General features: G+C 37.3%; 1 protein-coding gene across 7 annotated transcripts in view; it reads right to left on the bottom strand.

Moving 5' to 3' along the window:
• Positions 1-17,385, bottom strand: part of PCDH9 (protocadherin 9) — a 703,877-nt gene that overhangs the window by 338,936 nt on the left and 347,556 nt on the right. For 2 of the 7 annotated variants that reach the window (XM_042838945.1, XM_042838948.1), the window contains exon 3: positions 9,732-9,760. The exons of 4 other annotated variants lie outside the window; for them this stretch is intronic. In XM_042838945.1, the coding sequence (XP_042694879.1) occupies positions 9,732-9,760 (29 nt within the window). Of the gene's footprint in view, positions 1-9,731; positions 9,761-13,503; positions 13,523-17,385 lie in introns of all 7 variants that reach the window. One more of the 7 variants, XM_042838944.1, reaches the window with a different exon arrangement.

Below are 17,385 nucleotides of genomic sequence, written 5' to 3'. Positions count from 1 at the left end.
TCATTTTCAGCTATGTAGATGCATACAAAACAATTACCCTATCTGTTCAAAACCGTAGTAAATACATTTTATATTCATAATGCAGTAAGATGGAAAGACTATAGTGTGAACAAATGTTGATATGAAAATTTCTCAAAAATCAGTTCTTTACATCTTGCAATTTTCTCCTGCTCCTTTTTTCTATATTTCTAATAAGAAGTTGAAGGGAATATCCTGTGAATTATTTCTCAGGTAACAAGGAAGGTAACAAAGTCATCATAAAATAATACAATTGCTTCTCACTGTACATGCTAAATAGGGTGTTAAGAATATTAGAAAACCCATTCTCTGTTGTGATTATTATTTTATATTGATCCACTATAGTTAAAATAATAAAAGAATATACATTTCAATCTCAGATACACTTTCAAACTGATTAATAGAATTCTACAGTTATATTTACATTGCAACGATTTTACATCTAAAGGCAAAATAAAGTTTACAATTGCTTTAAGCTCTGCACAAATTAGCACTTCATCGAATATTAATGAATTACTCCTTGAGATCAACTGTTATGCAAATAATATTTGTGTCAGAATTATAATTACATTTACTTCAAGATAAAATACATGAATATTTACATAATAAAGACTTGTGCAATAAAGTGAGTAAATCAATTAAGACTCACACCATAGTTTTAATAAACTAATGGTTTTGTTGCTGATTTTGCAGAATGAGGTAATAGTAGTTTTTCATACTGATTTCTAATGATTCTTGAAACTCTGAAGTTTCATAAAAAATTATAAAAATTTTGAAATCAAAGGCAATTCATATTATGTCATATATTATTTTACCTTGCCAGTTAAAAAGTAAGCCAATACTCAATATTCTTGTTGTATTCATTATACATTTTGTATCACCAAACCTAGAGGGAAGCTACATCATTACTAGCATATTTTTTTTTCCTGGAATTAGGATTGTGGGGTTTTTTTCTTTTTCTTTTTCTTTTTTTTTTTTTTTTTTTTTTTTTTTTTTTTTTCTAATTATCTATGTGATATTTACAGAAGGAGTTTGCACAATCATGGGTTGAAATCTTCATCCTCCTAATATAGTATTAGAAGAAAATGGCTTGGAAGGGATCTCTGTAGATCATCTCGTACAGCACCACAGCTTCTCTGGGCAGCATATTCCAGTGCTCTATATCCTCTGAGTGAAAATTTAACATCTAATCTATATCTCCCCTCTTCTAGTTTAATTTTGTTCCTCCTTGTCTATTGTTCTCTGCCTCTGTAAATAGTCAGTTCTTCCTCCTTTTTATAAGCTCCCTTCAAGTACTAGAAGGTTACAATGAGGTCTCCCTGGAGACTTCTCTCCAAGCTAAACAAGCCCAATTCCCTCGAACCTTCTTCATAGGTGAGGTGCTCCAGACCTCTGATCATCTGATCACATCAGTTTTCTTTTCTTGAATTGCAGGATGGTTTGAACATGCTCCTAAAACACAGGTATGTCAAATAAAAGATATATATATATATTTTTTTTTTCTCGTAATATACTTTCAAAAGACTTTTTGAAAGGTGGGGAAAATATGCCTCAGGATTTTCTGTTTCTCTATCAAGAAATATGAATTAAATATTTTGTCAAGACCATGTGAAATAAAGAGTGAGAAATAATCTTTCTCTCTCTTTTTTTTTTTTTTTTTTTTTTTTTTTTTTCTACAGGAATGAGCCGTAACAGAGGCATTAATAAGAAAAAGTAAATTTCTAAGAGGTCAGAGAAGAAACTGGCCTATTAGCAGCAACAGTACAGATTCCATATTTCTTTTTTTATTTTTTTTTCTTCTCCTCCTAATTCACCAGAGACTGCACTAACTGAGAACCCTTTAATTTAACAGGATAGTCAAAAAGTATAGAAGCTTTTACTAATCTCATGGCATATTACTGGTGTTCAGGTTATTAAAGCAAATTATACAGTTCCACAAATGGAATCAACTCTGAATATACAGTAAAGTCAAGAGTGAATTTCACTACTATGAAACAAATGCATATAACTAATAATGGTGTGAATCACTCTTGAGGAGGGCATCAAGCCAGCAAAGAATTGAACTATGATGTGTTGTTTTCGATTTTTTGCCATAGTGGTAATTTCTTCCTGACGCTCTTTTTCTCTCTGTCATTCAAAGAGATGTCTGGCCACCAGGACAAGAACCAATTTTAAAACCCAGAAAATTAAGCAAATGCAATATGTGCTCTTATTACTTTGCACTACAGCTGCTGCAGTGGTGAAATAGTTATACACTACCAAATAAAATGATGCTTGTGAACTATATTGAACAAATATGCTTGACCAAAAAAATTTATGATAAATATCACTCAAATATCATACCACCACGATTTCATAATGGTCTAAAATAGGAAAGCTTCATCTCCCAGCTCTACAGAGTTAATACTGAGCTATTAACCATTCATTAGAGGAGGGACTGGAAGTCCCACCAGCAACTTAATGCAGCCACCATAGCCAGAGCCATGCATTCAGTGAAGCAGCACTTTTCTTTTTGCTGTCAATCTTCAGTACGAGAGCAGCAGGGTTTTATTTTATCTTTCCTTTTTTCCCATTTCACAAGGGTATTTAAAATTTGATCACAACAATGGTTCAGTTCATATGCATATTACAAACTGCTTTGGGGACTGCTCAGTGCAAAATGGGTGGATAATGTTACAGATTAACTTGACTCTGGAGTGTGAACTGTCAGCTATATCCTTCAGCTGGGGAAAAGATTTTAAACACTACCTGGAAAATTGTGAGGCCTAATCTTTCTGCTGCGCTGGCTTGCAGTATAATCCGCATAATGTGAATGTGCTTTCCATCTGACTGAGGCAGGCATGCTGCTAAGTGATTTGAGCGATTTGCCTGGTATAGTAACCAGTTTTCTCTGTCTCGCTGCATGCCAGGAACTTCCTGAAAATCTTTGCCTATGGCTTGACACAGACTGCTGAGTAGCCACAAAACTGTTTGATAAAAGCACCCGTTTTGTCCAGTATAAATCAATAGAATCCTGCTGCAATAGCTGTATTTGACTACAGCACTCAGCTGTTATCAAGTACAGGACCTGTTCCAACTATTTTAACTTCAGAGTATGTATCTTTTTCCCAGCTGGTCTTCAACACAGCAGGGATGGCTGTGGTGTGTGCTCAGTGTTTTAGCCAAAGAATGTTCTAAATTCACAGCAGTCCACTGGCCTCCAGACAAAGATTAACTGACAATGCATTTGAATGCAGATACCAAATTATTTTCCAAAAGCAAAGTACACAAAGCATGATTTCTCAAATATAAGTTTACAAGCCTGAACTGGAAAGATTTCCCAGTAATTTCTCCTGTCTTTCATACCTTACACCAAGCTATTTTTTCTAGGACAGTCTCACAAGTAATTATAAAACTTGAAATTATTTGAAAGAATTTATTGCCAATGAAAGGAAGCTGGAAAAACTCTCCTAACATCAGTGTTCAAAATTTTATTGTCCTCACTTTCTCTATACTGTATTTTTGCTCATTAAAGCAGTTTTTACATAACAAGACACAGTATGTTTTCTGCACAGCACCATGGCATTGCATGAATAATTAGCTTTAGTCTCCCTAACGTTGGAATTACAAAGAAAAAGATGTGCTTTTCTTTTCTAAAGCTTTATGTTACTAGAGCTAGAAAAAAATGGTACAAGTTAAATGTTTCTTATTCTGTTATTTACTCTTATAACTTTTAATTTTTTTACATCTCTAGGAATGTCAAGAAAAGATGCCAAAGCACACGCAATCCCAATAAATTGATCTGACAAAACAAGAAGGAATTCGATGACTAGAAATTTTACTTGCAACATGGGGCTTGTAATCTCATACCAACTCTTGGTTCTACAGCAGTGGTTAACATTTTTGACCTTTACTCCAAAGAATCCAGCTTTCCAACCTTTCACAGGCTTCCATAACACAATAATAGAATATTTATACTTTTCCATCATGTGAATGTGCTATAACATTAGTAGTTTTAATTATGGCGAAACACATTGTGCTTTTGTGTTCCCCAAGCATATAAAAAAATAAAAACACCTCTAAAAATGTGACTAGCTAGGACTGGGCTACCCATAGCAAGTACTTTTGTACAGAAAGGATGTTTCTTTACAAAGACCACAGACTAGGAGATGGATGGCAATTTTAGCATTGGTTGAATATTGAGCAGACTGCTTTGGAAGCAAAGTTATCAGAGAAATTTGGAACACTTTTCTAAAATACATCTAGCTTCTTCTAATTTGATTTGCAGCTGACTTCCAAGTTTCAGTTTTTATAATTTGAAATCAACAATTTAATTTTTTACTGGGAATCAGGATGTTCAGCACTGTTAGCTTCTCATTTTGACCCAAGTTCCTGTGAGAGCGTTTGCAAGTTATCTATTCTACTGGAATTAAAAATAATAATAATAATCTGGAAAGATAACACTGCATATTTGTCACATTGAAAGTAAGAAGAAGACAGAGGGAAAAGAAGGGAGGAAAGGGAAATGAGAAAGGAAGCCTGCATATGCCTAATGCTTGTCTGTAAAAAAAATCAGCTTGAACATCTGTGTGCAGATATGACATACTAATATAGCCAAACACAGTAACAGCCAAAGGGGATCTGCTGCTTAGCTGCCTAGAGTAATTTACAGTAAAGCTGTCTCCTAAGCATACACAGTTAACGCATGCAATTTCCCAAAGGTTTTTGAAAATGCTATAGGAGACACAACACGCTCAGAAGCACAAGGTGATTCCTGTTACTGACAGTCTCCTCACTTCTCCAAATGACAGCATTCTTTTTCTGAGTCTCTCTCTCACATTTCAAGTAAATTCTATGGAAGGCTGAAAAAATATTTTATGTTTTCATTCCTTTAAATAAATAGGTATTAAGAAGAACATGCTGGAAAAATGAGTTTGCACAGTTTTTACATATATATTCAGAATTGCTTTGAGACATTCAAAATTTCTTCTTTATTTTGTTTGCGGTTAAGAAAAACTGATCATTTTGAAGCCCTGTGCAAGCACAGCAAGCCTTACTCCAAGCTTACTGACGATCAGGTAGATCTCATGCTCTAATATAGTGAAGAAAGTTCTAATCTGCCTAAGTTTTAAGAACATTAATATCTGCTTATAAAGGTGAAGTTCAATCTGTGTCTGCTAAATACACATCCTAAGTTCTACTTAAATTTGAGTAAGCTGTAATGAAATACTTTATTTTTAGATAAATTATAAATATAAATTGACTTTGCTTAGAATTTTACCAGAGATTTAATCTTCAGTTGACACTTGTATGAGATAGAGCTTTAACTCATTAAATTATGCATGTCTTCAATCCATTATTTGGTTTTACTGCATTAATTAGTTGCACATTGAGCAACAAAATTAGTGCTTGCTCGTCTTGAACACAGACATCGGGCCACAAAAACAGAACAAGCAGGTACAGTATAAAAGCATAATTTAACATTTCAAAATCATTAATAACATTTCACAACGCAGCTCGGATTGAATACAGAAATAATGACCTTAACTGCAAAAAGACAGATGGAGACTTGTGATATGGCTGCAAAAACAAGGTGCATGAAAAAAAAAATAATTGCAATTATTAAAACCTGCAAGTTAAGAATTGAGGTTGCAGAGTATACAGGAATGATGTCTGGTAAAACCAAAATAATCCTGCAGAGCAGGCAAACAGGCAGGGTGTCTGATGGAAAGAGAATAATCCTGCATAATATGCAGAACTAGTACAAGCTGTGATCCCAAAAATAATTGTCAAGAGCAGCTGAGATCACCCAGTTTTCTTCAGGGGAGGAAGCAGAGGAACATAGAACACCAGGGGAGTTTTATGGGAAAAGAGCAGGAAGAAAGACGGCAGTAGCAGTCTGTTCTGGCTTTCCTCCTCAAATTGTTTTTTGAACTGATGGATTATAGATATCAGAAAAAAACCTCCATTCAGTGGTATTGTACACCTGAACCAATTTAAAATAACCTTATCATAGACAATAGTGATTAAGAACAGACCACTGGCAATGGGCATTTTTAATGAATATTAATTCAGTAAAATGTCATTTTGAAGCTTGAAACTGGATGCTTTTGAGAGTCTTCTAAACATTCGCATCTGATCTATTAACATTCTAGTGTACAGATAGCTGCAGATACTCAGTTGTAATATTATCTTTACATTCTAAATTTTCATAGGACTTTAAAGCAAGGAGTGACTGAATCATATGCAATGTTTCCACCTGACTGCTACTTTCTTATAAGCCAATATAGTCTTTAAGAAGTTCCAGTCTTTTTCTTCACCTTTCTTCACTCTTTTTCATTCTTGTATGAAATGACTGTAAGTTTGGGTAAACACAAAAAATAACATTAAGATTGCCTATTGTTCTGGACTATGTGAATATACTATGTATGGACGTGCATGCATACATATATACGCTAGACAAAGGGAGTATTAAGATTCATCTTTTTATCTAGAATGAGATGATTTCTCAGTGTACGAACATTCACTTGAGGCATTTTTAATTCATTGTATATATACACAAACTCACATTATATGTTTCATGGATTTTAGAGAAACACAGAGTGAGGGAAAAAGAGAGAGAGTTGTCATGATTTTATAATATTTGGTTATTGGTATCCCATTGGGAGTTAAAGGGTTAATGCTCCAGATCTGGGCACCTATCCGGAAGAGAAGAACTATATTCCCCGAAAGACTGTTCGCGTTCTGTTATCATTCCTGCTCAGGGGAAACACATATAAGGCCTTGGTAGGTCACATGATGGCTCTCTTTTTGACTGTCAGGCTCTCTCGCTGCTGCTCATACAAACTGCACACCATTAGTGTAAGGCCTTCAGATTTTTCGGACACTCTCTCATTTTATTTGATTTATTAGCTTCAATTCTAATTATACTGTATTATATTGTATTAGTGTGTCATCTTGCATTCTGATATGATATTCAGTAAATTAGTTTGTTTCTCCTCAGATCATCACTGCTGTTTTTAATTATTTTGGGGTCCCTGTTTCTCCTTTTCTAGAGGCTCGGATTTGCAAATCCCTCCACCCTGCTAGTCATGGAATCGGGCCAGACCAGCCCATAAACTGTTGACAAAGAGTGCTCATACCTCTGTCATATTCTCAAGCCAAATCATTGTTAAGTGAGAGTTTCACAGAGTAGTTTGGTTTCTATACACATAGTTAAAGCTCATCTCCCTCCTCACGAGACAGACTTGCAGAATAAAATCCTTAGCATGCAGAAAATCATAGAAGAGAAAAAAAGAGAACCACATGCACACACACACAAAGATTTTAGTGATTTTGAAAATCCATACTTGTGCTTCACTTTTCAGTCTATAAATAGAAAGAAGAAAATACAGAGATAACTACTACACTTCCTCCTTATTTAACGACATATTATTTGATGTTTACTTCTACATAATCGAAATAGCTGATGGAAATAATGACGTTAATGGTGAGGATATCAGTGGGCTTGTTAATTTGTAGTGGCTATTTCTCCTGACCTAATTTCGTTTCCTGCTTGCATACCATTTAAATTTCATCTGACTACAATCAGGTTTATTGGAAATATGAATGTATGTGTTTCTCCATAAGCCACCAGAGGGGTAAATGACTTGAGAGACAAATTACAGCATCTGCATTAACAGAATACAGTGTTGTGCTGTGGAGCCTGGCTCTTCATCCTTTCCTGCCCTCACTTCATTCTGAATGTGATTCCAACAATTGAAAACTTTCATTTTTATCATGAAAAGCAGCTCTATGAGAGCATCATTAATAATATACATTACACACTGTAGTTTATAATAGAAGGTTGTTTATCCAATGGCTGGGTAATGTCCTGAAACTTAAACAGTTTCTGAAAAAAACTGAAATTGCTGTGAACTAAAAAATTCTTCATGATGTTCATGGTGAGTGATACAAACATAATTTTTTAACCTTACTTGCTTTAAAATTAATATATATATATATATCTACTCTTTTAGATAAGAGGATATTCCCAAGCTGTTCAATAAACACTTTCCTAGTGAGAAATTATTTTGAGAGAGAAAAAAAAAAATTAAATCTTGTATGTAAACCCATACTGAGGTCTGTCCTACTTACAAAAGTGTTTATGCATGCAAAAATCAAGCACACAAAAAACCATAAAGGCAACTTGGAAGCAAAAGTGAGGAAAGAATCTGGGGCTTCTCCAAATGCAACGCTCATGCTATTTGGTCTTTATATCTTTATCATGATATTTAAGTAAGCTGAATTTAAGTACAACTTTTAATGACAAAATTAAATTTTCTTTAAAAAAAAAGTCAATACAAAAATACTATTCTGATGATGTTTCAGCATTTCCTGTTATTCAGTAAAGAAGAGTCCATTACAAAATCTAAAAGAAAACTGAAGAGAAATACTTAGTTTTTGACAATTTGTATCTGCTAATGATATAGTTTCCCCTAAGATCATTTTGTGATCATCACTTACCAAGTATTTCTGTATTTCCTTCTAACTATTCATGCCTTCTTGATAGCACATTGACATACAAGATACAGGGGAAGGAGGCAGTGGAAAAGGCAATTCATTTTGTGTAACAGAAATGCTTCTAATAAATCTCCATTCCATCTTCATAGAAGTATGGAGGATGAAAGGAAGTAAGTGTGTCCCCAGATAAACTGAGATACTCAGTGGAAAACAAAACAAAACAAAAAAAAAACAAAACAAAACAAAAAACAACAACAAAAAAGAAAGCTACTAGTTTTGCAATTGGTGAAGGAACCAGAATTGATTAGCTAGATTAATGGACCAAATTAGTCACGAGACTATTTAGTTTTTTAGATACAAAAGCTGGACAACTGACTAGAAAGTCAGTGAAGCACTCATGTTATCATCCACACCATCAATAGAAGTAAAAGACAAGTAGCAAGTTTCTATCTTGATTCCTTCCCCCCAGCTCCTTTCATGACCTCTAAAGTTACCTAAACCCATACCCTTTCTTTACACTTGTCAGATCATTTTCTGAAACTTGTCTCATACTAGTGTGAAAACATCAAAAATGTCTTCTGCTTCCTATTTCCAACTTCTCAAGTGCTAATTTATCTGTTGCTTGCAGTATATTTTTCTATTTCTCTTTTCACACTTAAATTTTACCTAAAAGTATTTGCTATCAATATTTAATACTTACAAAAGCACTTCTTGTTCCTCCCATGCTTCAAAATGGAATCTTTTGTTAATAAAATACATTAGATATACATTTGACACAATTAATAGGACTTTATATCATTTTTTTTTTTTAAGTAAGGAATTGCTTCTTCCATTCTCCTCTAAAAAGCTGTAAAACATTAGGAAATCGTCATTACCAGAGTGTCATTACACTTCCACTCACGTTCCAAAAAATGGTATTTCTGGTGGTGACAAATAAAATAATTCAGAGCATCTGTCCTTGGACTTGGACATTCATGAAACAAAGATTTATTTTACTTTTGTTGACCTTAATTTCACCTCAGTCAATATAACCTTTTGGGTTAATAACTCCTGATGCTCACCTCTACAGAAGTCAGTATCACAAGAAGTAGGTGATAGCATCAGCTTCAGCTAAAGCTGAAAAATAGTTTCTATTATAGCTACCTGTTTTCAAACTCTCTTTCTTATTGTTGCCTCAAGAGCACTCTGAATAACGTGAAGCATTCTGAAATCTGTCCTATTCCAGTTACTACTCTATAATATGATTTGGTGTTTTTGTCTACTGATGGGAAATCATGGATAAAGTAGACATTATACTTGAAGGAGCTGTCTAAAGATTTTACATTTATTTATAATTCTGATAACAACTTCTGTCAATGAATAGCTTTATCCTTTCTCTTCAGCATTTGGTCTCAGTAAGAACTACATGCAATGAATATCTTCTTTGCTGACACTGGCATACTGTGAAAGTTTCTGTTTTTAAGTTTCTTAAGCAGGTGATTCCTTGAAAGCAATAGCACATAGCTGTTGTGCAATATTGAGTTCGTTATGGGTGGACTCTTGGCTCTCTACCCTGGACTTTAGGAGAACTGACTTTGATCTCTTCCGGGACCTACTTGGAGCTATCCCATGGGCTAGTGTGTTAGAAGGTAAGGGGGCCTGTGAGAGCTGGTCAGCATTTAAAAAGCTCTTCTTCCAAGCTCAGGATCAGTGTGTCCCTGTGAGCAAGAAATCAGGAAAGGGTGGCAGGAGACCTGTGTGGATGAGCAAGGAGTTCGTGCACAAACTCAAAGGGAAGAAGGCGGCTCATGAAATGTGGAAAAAGGGTCTGACAACTTGGGAAGAATATAGAAAAGTTGTCAGGGCCTGCAGGGATGTGATGAGGAAGGCTAAAGCCCGTCTGGAATTGAATCTGGCCAAGGTGATAAAGGATAATAAAAATGGCTTTTTTAAATATGTTAACAATAAAAGGAAGACTAGGGAAAATGTGACTCCCCTACTAAGTGAGGGGGGTGTTTTGATAATGGGGGATGCCAAGAAGGCAGATCCCAAATGCCTTCTTTGCTTCTGTCTTCAGTGAAAAATCTCTCCCTCAGGAATCCCAGACCCTGGAGGTTAGTGAGAGGGTCTGGGGAATGGAAGACTTCCTTTCAGTCAGTGAAGAGGCGGTCCAAAAATGCCTAGGCAACACCAATGTTCATAAATCTGTGGGACCGCATGCGTGCTGAGGGAGCTGGCAGAGGTGATTTCTGAACCGCTCTCTTGGAGTGTCTTGGAGAGGTCTTGGATAATGGGGGAGGTGCCTGAAGACTGGAGGATAGCCAGTGTCACTCCGGTCTTCAAAAAGGGCAAGAAGGAAGACCCAGGTAATTACAAGCCAGTCAGCCTCACCTCTGTCTCTGGAAAGGTGATGGAACAGCTGGTGCTGGATGCCATCTCCAGACAACTGGAAGAAAAGGAGGTTATCAGGAGTAGTCAGCATGGGTTCATCAGGGGGAGGTCATGCTTGACCAGCCTGGTAGCCTTCTATGATGGTGTAACTGGCTGGGTGGATGGGCAGAGAGCAGAGGATGTAGTCTACTTTGATTTCAGCAAGGCGTTTGATACTGTCTCCCACGATATCTTTATAACAAAGCTGAGGAAGTGTGGGATAGATGAGTGGACAGTGAGGTGGGTTGAGGATTGGCTGACTGGTCAAAAAGGCCAATGGCATTCTGGGGTGCATTAAAAAGAGCATGTCCAGCAGGTCAATGGAGGTGATCCTCTCCCTCTACTCTGCCCTGGTAAGGCCTCATCTGGAGTAATGTGTCCAGTTCTATGCTCCCCAGTACAAAAAAGATGGGGATCTCTTGTAATGAGTCCAGTGGAGTGCCACAAAGATGGTGAAGGGCCAGAAGCATCTTCCCTATGAAAAAAAGCTAAGTGAACTGGGTCTGTTTAGCCTTGAGAAAAGAAGACTGAGAGAGGACCTGATCCAGGTCTATAAATATCTAAGGTGTGGGGGGCAGAGTGGTGAGTTCAGACGCTTTTAGCAGTGTGTGGAAACAGCCAGAAACTGCAGCATAGGAAGTTCTGCAGAAATGTGTGCAAGAACTTCTTTATGGTGAGGGTGACAGAGCACTGGAACAGGCTGCCCAGGGAGGTTGTGGAGTCTCCTTCTCTGGAGATGTTCAAGACCTGCCTGGATACCTACTTGTGCGACCTGATGTAGGGAACCTGCTTTGGCAGGAGGGTTGGACTTGATGATCTCTTGAGGTCCCTTCCAACCCCTATGATTCTATGATTCTGTGATTATGTATCAAAAAATCGCAGGTCATTAAGTTACTAAAAAGTTTTCACATTTCCATGACTTGAAGAAAAATTGTTTGGCTTCTGTTTTCTTTCAGATATTTAGTTAAGAAACTTTTATTAATTTATTCCAGAAAGAAAATAAACATGACATAATGTATTAGAATACAGTAAAACCGTACTAAATACAAATATATATACGTGTGTGTGTGCGTTGGGTGGATATGTACTTGAGACTTTGCCTCTGTTTTCTCAAAAGACCCAACCAAAAGGCCAAACCAAAGTGAGGTCTAATTTATCTAACCTAGCTCTTCACAAAAACTTGGCTCTTTTTCACGGTAGTATCACCCTCTTTAAGAAAAACTCTCCAAGCGTTTTTCCATGCTCACCAGTTACTCGTATAGTATACTGGGGCTCTTCCCTATATTGTTTAGAATACACATCTGTCAGTACGTTGTCGTTTGTCTTAGTTTCAGCTGGGATTAAATTATTTCCTTCAGAATCATAGAATCATAGAATCACAAGAAACGACCTATACGATCATCTGGTCCAACCGTCTCCTCATCACCACTGCCACCACTAGCACTAAACCATTTCACGCAGCACGTCGTCCAGACGCCTCTTGAACACTGCCAGGGATGGTGACTCCACCACCTTCCTGGGCAGGCCATTCCAGTGCCTGACCACTCTCTGAGAGAAGAAGTTCTTCCTTATGTCTAATCTAAACCTCCTCTGATACAAATTGCGGCCATTTCCCCGTGTCCTGCTCATTGCCTGGGAGAAGAGGCCAAATCCCTCTTCATCACAACCTTCCTTCAGGAGGTTGTAGAATGCAATGAGGTCTCTCCTGAGCCTCCTCTTCTCCAGACTAAACAATCCCAGCTCCCTCAGCCGCTCCTCATAAGACTTGTGCTCCAAACCCCTCACCTGTTTTGTTGCCCTTCTCTGGACATGCTCCAGAACCTCAACATCTTTCCTGTAGTGAGGGGCCCAAAACTGAACAAAGTACTCGAGGTGCGGCCTCACCAGTGCTGAGTACAGGGGGATGATCACCTCCCTGCTCCTGCTGGCCACACTATTTCTAATGCAGGCCAGGATGCCATTGGCCCTCTTGGCCACCTGGGCACACTGTTGGCTCATGTTCAGCCGAGCATCAACCAACACCCCCAGGTCCTTTTCTTCACAGTCATCCAGCCATTCATCCCCAAGCCTATAACACTGCGTGGGGTTGTTGTGGCCAAAGTGCAGAACCTGACACTTGGCCTTGTTGAACCTCATCCCATTCACCTCAGCCTAGCGATCCAGCCTGTCTAAATCCCTCTGAAGGGCCTCCCTACTCTCAGGCAGATTGACACCACCTCCCAGCTTGGTGTCAGCTGCAAACTTACTGAGGGTGCACTCAATCCCTTCATCTAGGTCATTAGTGAAGATATTAAACAAGACTGGCCCCAGTACCAACCCCTGGGTAACACCACTTGAAACGGGTTGCCAGCTGGATTTAACTCCATTCACCACTACCCGCTGGGCATGGCCCTATAGCCAGTTTCTTACCCAAAGGAGTGTATACCTGTCCACGCAACGGGCAGCCAGTTTCCCTGGAAGAAGCCTGTGAGAGACCATGTCAAAGGCTTTGCTGAAGTCTAAGTAGACTACATCAACAGCTCTTCCCTCATCTACCAAACTGGTCACCCAGTCATAGAAGGAGATGAGGTTGATCAAGCACAACCTGCCTTTCACAAACCCGTGCTGGCTGGGCCTGATCCACTAGACACAGCGCACATGCTGTGCAATCTCATCCAAGATGATTTGCTCCATAACCTTCCCTGGTACCGAGGTCAGGCTAACAGGCCTATAGTTCCCTGGATTCTCCTTATGGCCCTTCTTGAAGATGGGAGTCACATCAGCAAGCCTCCAGTCCTCTGGGACCTCTTCAGTTAACCAGGAGCGCTGATAGATGGCTGAGAGGGGCTCGGCAATCACCCCGCCAGCTCCCTCAGCACCCAAGGGTGCAGCCCATCCGGTCCCATCGACTTGTGACAGTCCAGATGGAGGAGAGGCTCTCTGACTGTCTCCATCAGAATCGCTGGGGGCATTCTGAGCAGCGTCCCAGACTTCCAAATTGGGTCATAAAAAGCCCAGAGGATAACTGGTCTGGCTATTAAGGACAGATGTAAAGAAGGCATTGAGGACCTCAACCCCCTCCTTGTTCTCGGTGACCATATTCTCTGCTGCATCAAGTATAGGATGATAATTATCTTTGGTTCTGATGTCTGATATGATACTATGTTCTGGTTCCGAGAGAAAAAAAAATGTTGATAATGCTCCAATGTTTATATTTGCTAAGCAGAGTTGTACAAAGCCAAGCCCATTCTCACCTGAAGGCCCAAACAGCTGGGGGGGAAGAGAATTAGGATACCAGACTTAAAATGGCCAAAGGAATACTCCATGGTGGCAGCCCTTCCCCATCTAGTGGCCCAGTCTGGCATTGGGTAAATACCAGTCACTCAGCAAAAGCCAAAACACTGGAGTTCTACAATAGTCTTGGCTGAAACCAGAACACATTACTTCAAAAGAAGCAAGTCCTCCAATGGTAGAAAATTCTAGGACATGAATAGACATGAAAAGACGTCTCTTCTACAGAACTTTCTATTTCCCTGTGTTGCTTTCTCTGAAGTAGAATACCAAGTTACTATTTCACAAGAAAAGGGAGGAAATACATTTGAATGCCCCAGATTAATATTGGGATTATTATAACTATCATATAAATTCAGGGGTAAGAAGAATGAAATTTCAGGAATGTATTTTTTTTCCCCAGTATGTGCAGGATGGACCATCACAGTCAGTTACTTCTTTGAAGTTAAAGAAAAAAAAACCATTTTTTCCCACTTTAAAGTACTCATTTAATACTTTGCTTTCATTTTATGCAATTTTTTTTAGCAACAGAGATCTGCAGTAGCTCTCAAGTTGGCAATTAAACTTCAAGCAGGAAATCGTACTTATTATTCTTGTAAGAGAAATTGAAGAATTCTAAAGGAAAAGGAATTACATGCAAGAGAGAGCCAATTTGTAATTTAATGTGCAATGTAAATGGCACTTCTCATCCTTGAAGTCTGCCCCTCCCCTTATCAACTACAGTTAATAATATTAAACATAAATGGACAACTGTTCTTCTGTTAAGAAAGGAAGAAATGTATTGCTGGAGCTATTCAAAACTGCAGAAAAAAATCTACACTGTTATTGACTTCAACACAACTTTGCATTTAAGTCCCAAACTTATGGGGAAAAAGGAAATTTTCTAACGGCAAAAACATACCCTACAGACACAGCATGCATCCATGGCAATGATAATTCTGATTTCAATTAGAACTTACTTGCTCTCTTGTGCCTCATTTTTACAAGGAAAATAAAATTGAGAAAGGCATTGCTGTGATTAGCTCCTAGAGCCACCTTTTCTGAGTAGTCTGAAGTGACAGCCACAGGGGTAAAAATGATTGTACTAAAATGTCTACTAATGAGGCCCCTGTAGTACTGCTCCAAGAAGGACCATTATATGCTACATTTGTCAATTTCATCTCTTTGACTTTCTTTTTATCATCTGGAAATACACTGATTAAAAGAGTTGTGTTTTTTTTAAAGCATTATTCTTGTTTAACCTTCATAATAATGCTCATTGCCTTCCTGTGCAGCTAAAATGTTCCAAATTAAAGCTCCACACTTCCTACTGACTTTTGCTTAGTTTCTTTAGATACACAGTTTATGATAACAGTGCACAAACTTCTGCTGCATGTAGAAAGGAAAGCATGAAAAATACCTGCAAATTTCCTTGTTAATGCAAAGCAACGAGTGAAATGAAAAATAATAAAACTTATTCTGTTTGTGTTGAAGGCAACATGAGTCCTATTACCTCTGCAATGATCAAATAAACAAGGGGAGGAAATAAAAATGAAAATAAATTTAAAATAAAATATATTTAAAACATAATTAAGATAGAAAATAAATATCAGAAAGGGGAAAAAACAGAAGGAGTCATAAGGAGAGGCGGTAGCTGTTTAGATGACTAAAGAGGAAAAAGAAAAGTTGATTTCTTAATATGAGAGATGACAGAAATTAAGTGCTTAATTGTATACTTTCTACAAGAAAAACAGGTATAAAAAATTAAAATTATTGCACGTGCGGTTCTTAAGAAGCATGATTAACTTGTGTACAAATTACATATCAGTTACATTCTAGGGAAAAGGTAAGGTTCTCCAGGCACAGGCAAAATCTCAGAATCACAGAATTGCAGGAGTTGGAAAAGATCTCAAGAGATCATCAAGTCCAACCTGCTATACAGGTTCCCTACAATAGGTCGCAAAGGCAGCTTTTCTTTCTGTCTCTAAAACTGTAACATTAAGGAGCAACTGCTTCTATTGTGTTGAAATCTAATGGCGAAGAGAAGTCCAGAATTGACTAGAAGGTCAAATATGTAACACAGGCTCAAATTTCAAAAGAAGAAGTACTGACACACAGTACTGAAGCTTGTTTTGTGCTTGTCTCCTAACAATAAAAGACCACAATCTTTTAATAATTATAGACTACTTTAATAGACCTTTAAGCAAGTGTAATGTGACTTTTAGAAATATCATTAAGTCTCTAAGAAGTGGATTTTAAAACTAAAAAAAGGGGAGGGGGGAGAGATGAGGAAAATAAGTGCATATATATTTTTTTTATTCACCTTTTTTTTTTTAAACATTGGCAGCTCAAGCATGTGTTTATTATTAATTGTAATATTTAAGAATTCTCTCCAAGCTAATCCAATCTTTGCATAAATATTTTTGATGGATTACATGGAGCTAACTGAAATAAGGACACATCAGTCTTGATTAATTCTGCTGTTTTGTCAGCTTTTGAAGGATGCGTGCTTTTTAGAGACATGCAGCTTGGAATGAGAAGTATGGAGTCTTGATAAAAGAGAGTGAGAATGAATGCTCGCTTTTATCTTTTACTGGGGAAATTATAGTGTTTCTTTTCTGTCTTTGATACATTAAAAATTTTGTATTGTCTTTAACCAGTAATGCCAATTAGAGTTTAAGTGTCTTGTTTTTTCCCTTTGGTTTGCTCACTCATTCTCCAGACAACAGTGTCTTTTCCTGATGAAATTACTTCATACACGTGATCAGATAGCGTTTTACAGACTTCATGCAATGACTAGACTTCCTCATCAAGGAATACTTTATACTTTAACTATATCCTTTCAATGGAAATACAATTCCATTATAAAAGAATCAGTCTGTTTTTACCGAACTATAATTATTGTATTTTCCAAGATTCTAACAGTAAATTAATTCAAGCATATATGTTACTCATCATATATGTATGTTACTGATGGTGGGAATGAGTATCAAAAAGCCTCTAGTACTCATAGTACTGAATTTAAAATTATGTAGTGAGTTTAGATTTTTATGTCTGTTAAATATTTTGGACTCTATAGAGATAGTAGGTTATTCTTCTCTTTATTAGGTGAAGTCTGCAACAGTTCCTTTCATCTGCCAGTTTCCAATTATTAAAATTGTAGAGTTTTTTTGATCCATAATATTAAGTCGCTACTTATGAAAGTTTAGTGAAAGTCCCATTCGTTCC

Source organism: Centrocercus urophasianus, unplaced genomic scaffold, assembly GCF_019232065.1.
Source record: "Centrocercus urophasianus isolate 14NV4802_14NV808 unplaced genomic scaffold, USGS_Curo_1.0 seq_9, whole genome shotgun sequence".
NCBI lineage: Eukaryota > Metazoa > Chordata > Aves > Galliformes > Phasianidae > Centrocercus > Centrocercus urophasianus.
The sequence above is the reverse complement of the archived record's forward strand: the minus strand, read 5'-3'. Positions and strand labels throughout refer to the sequence as shown.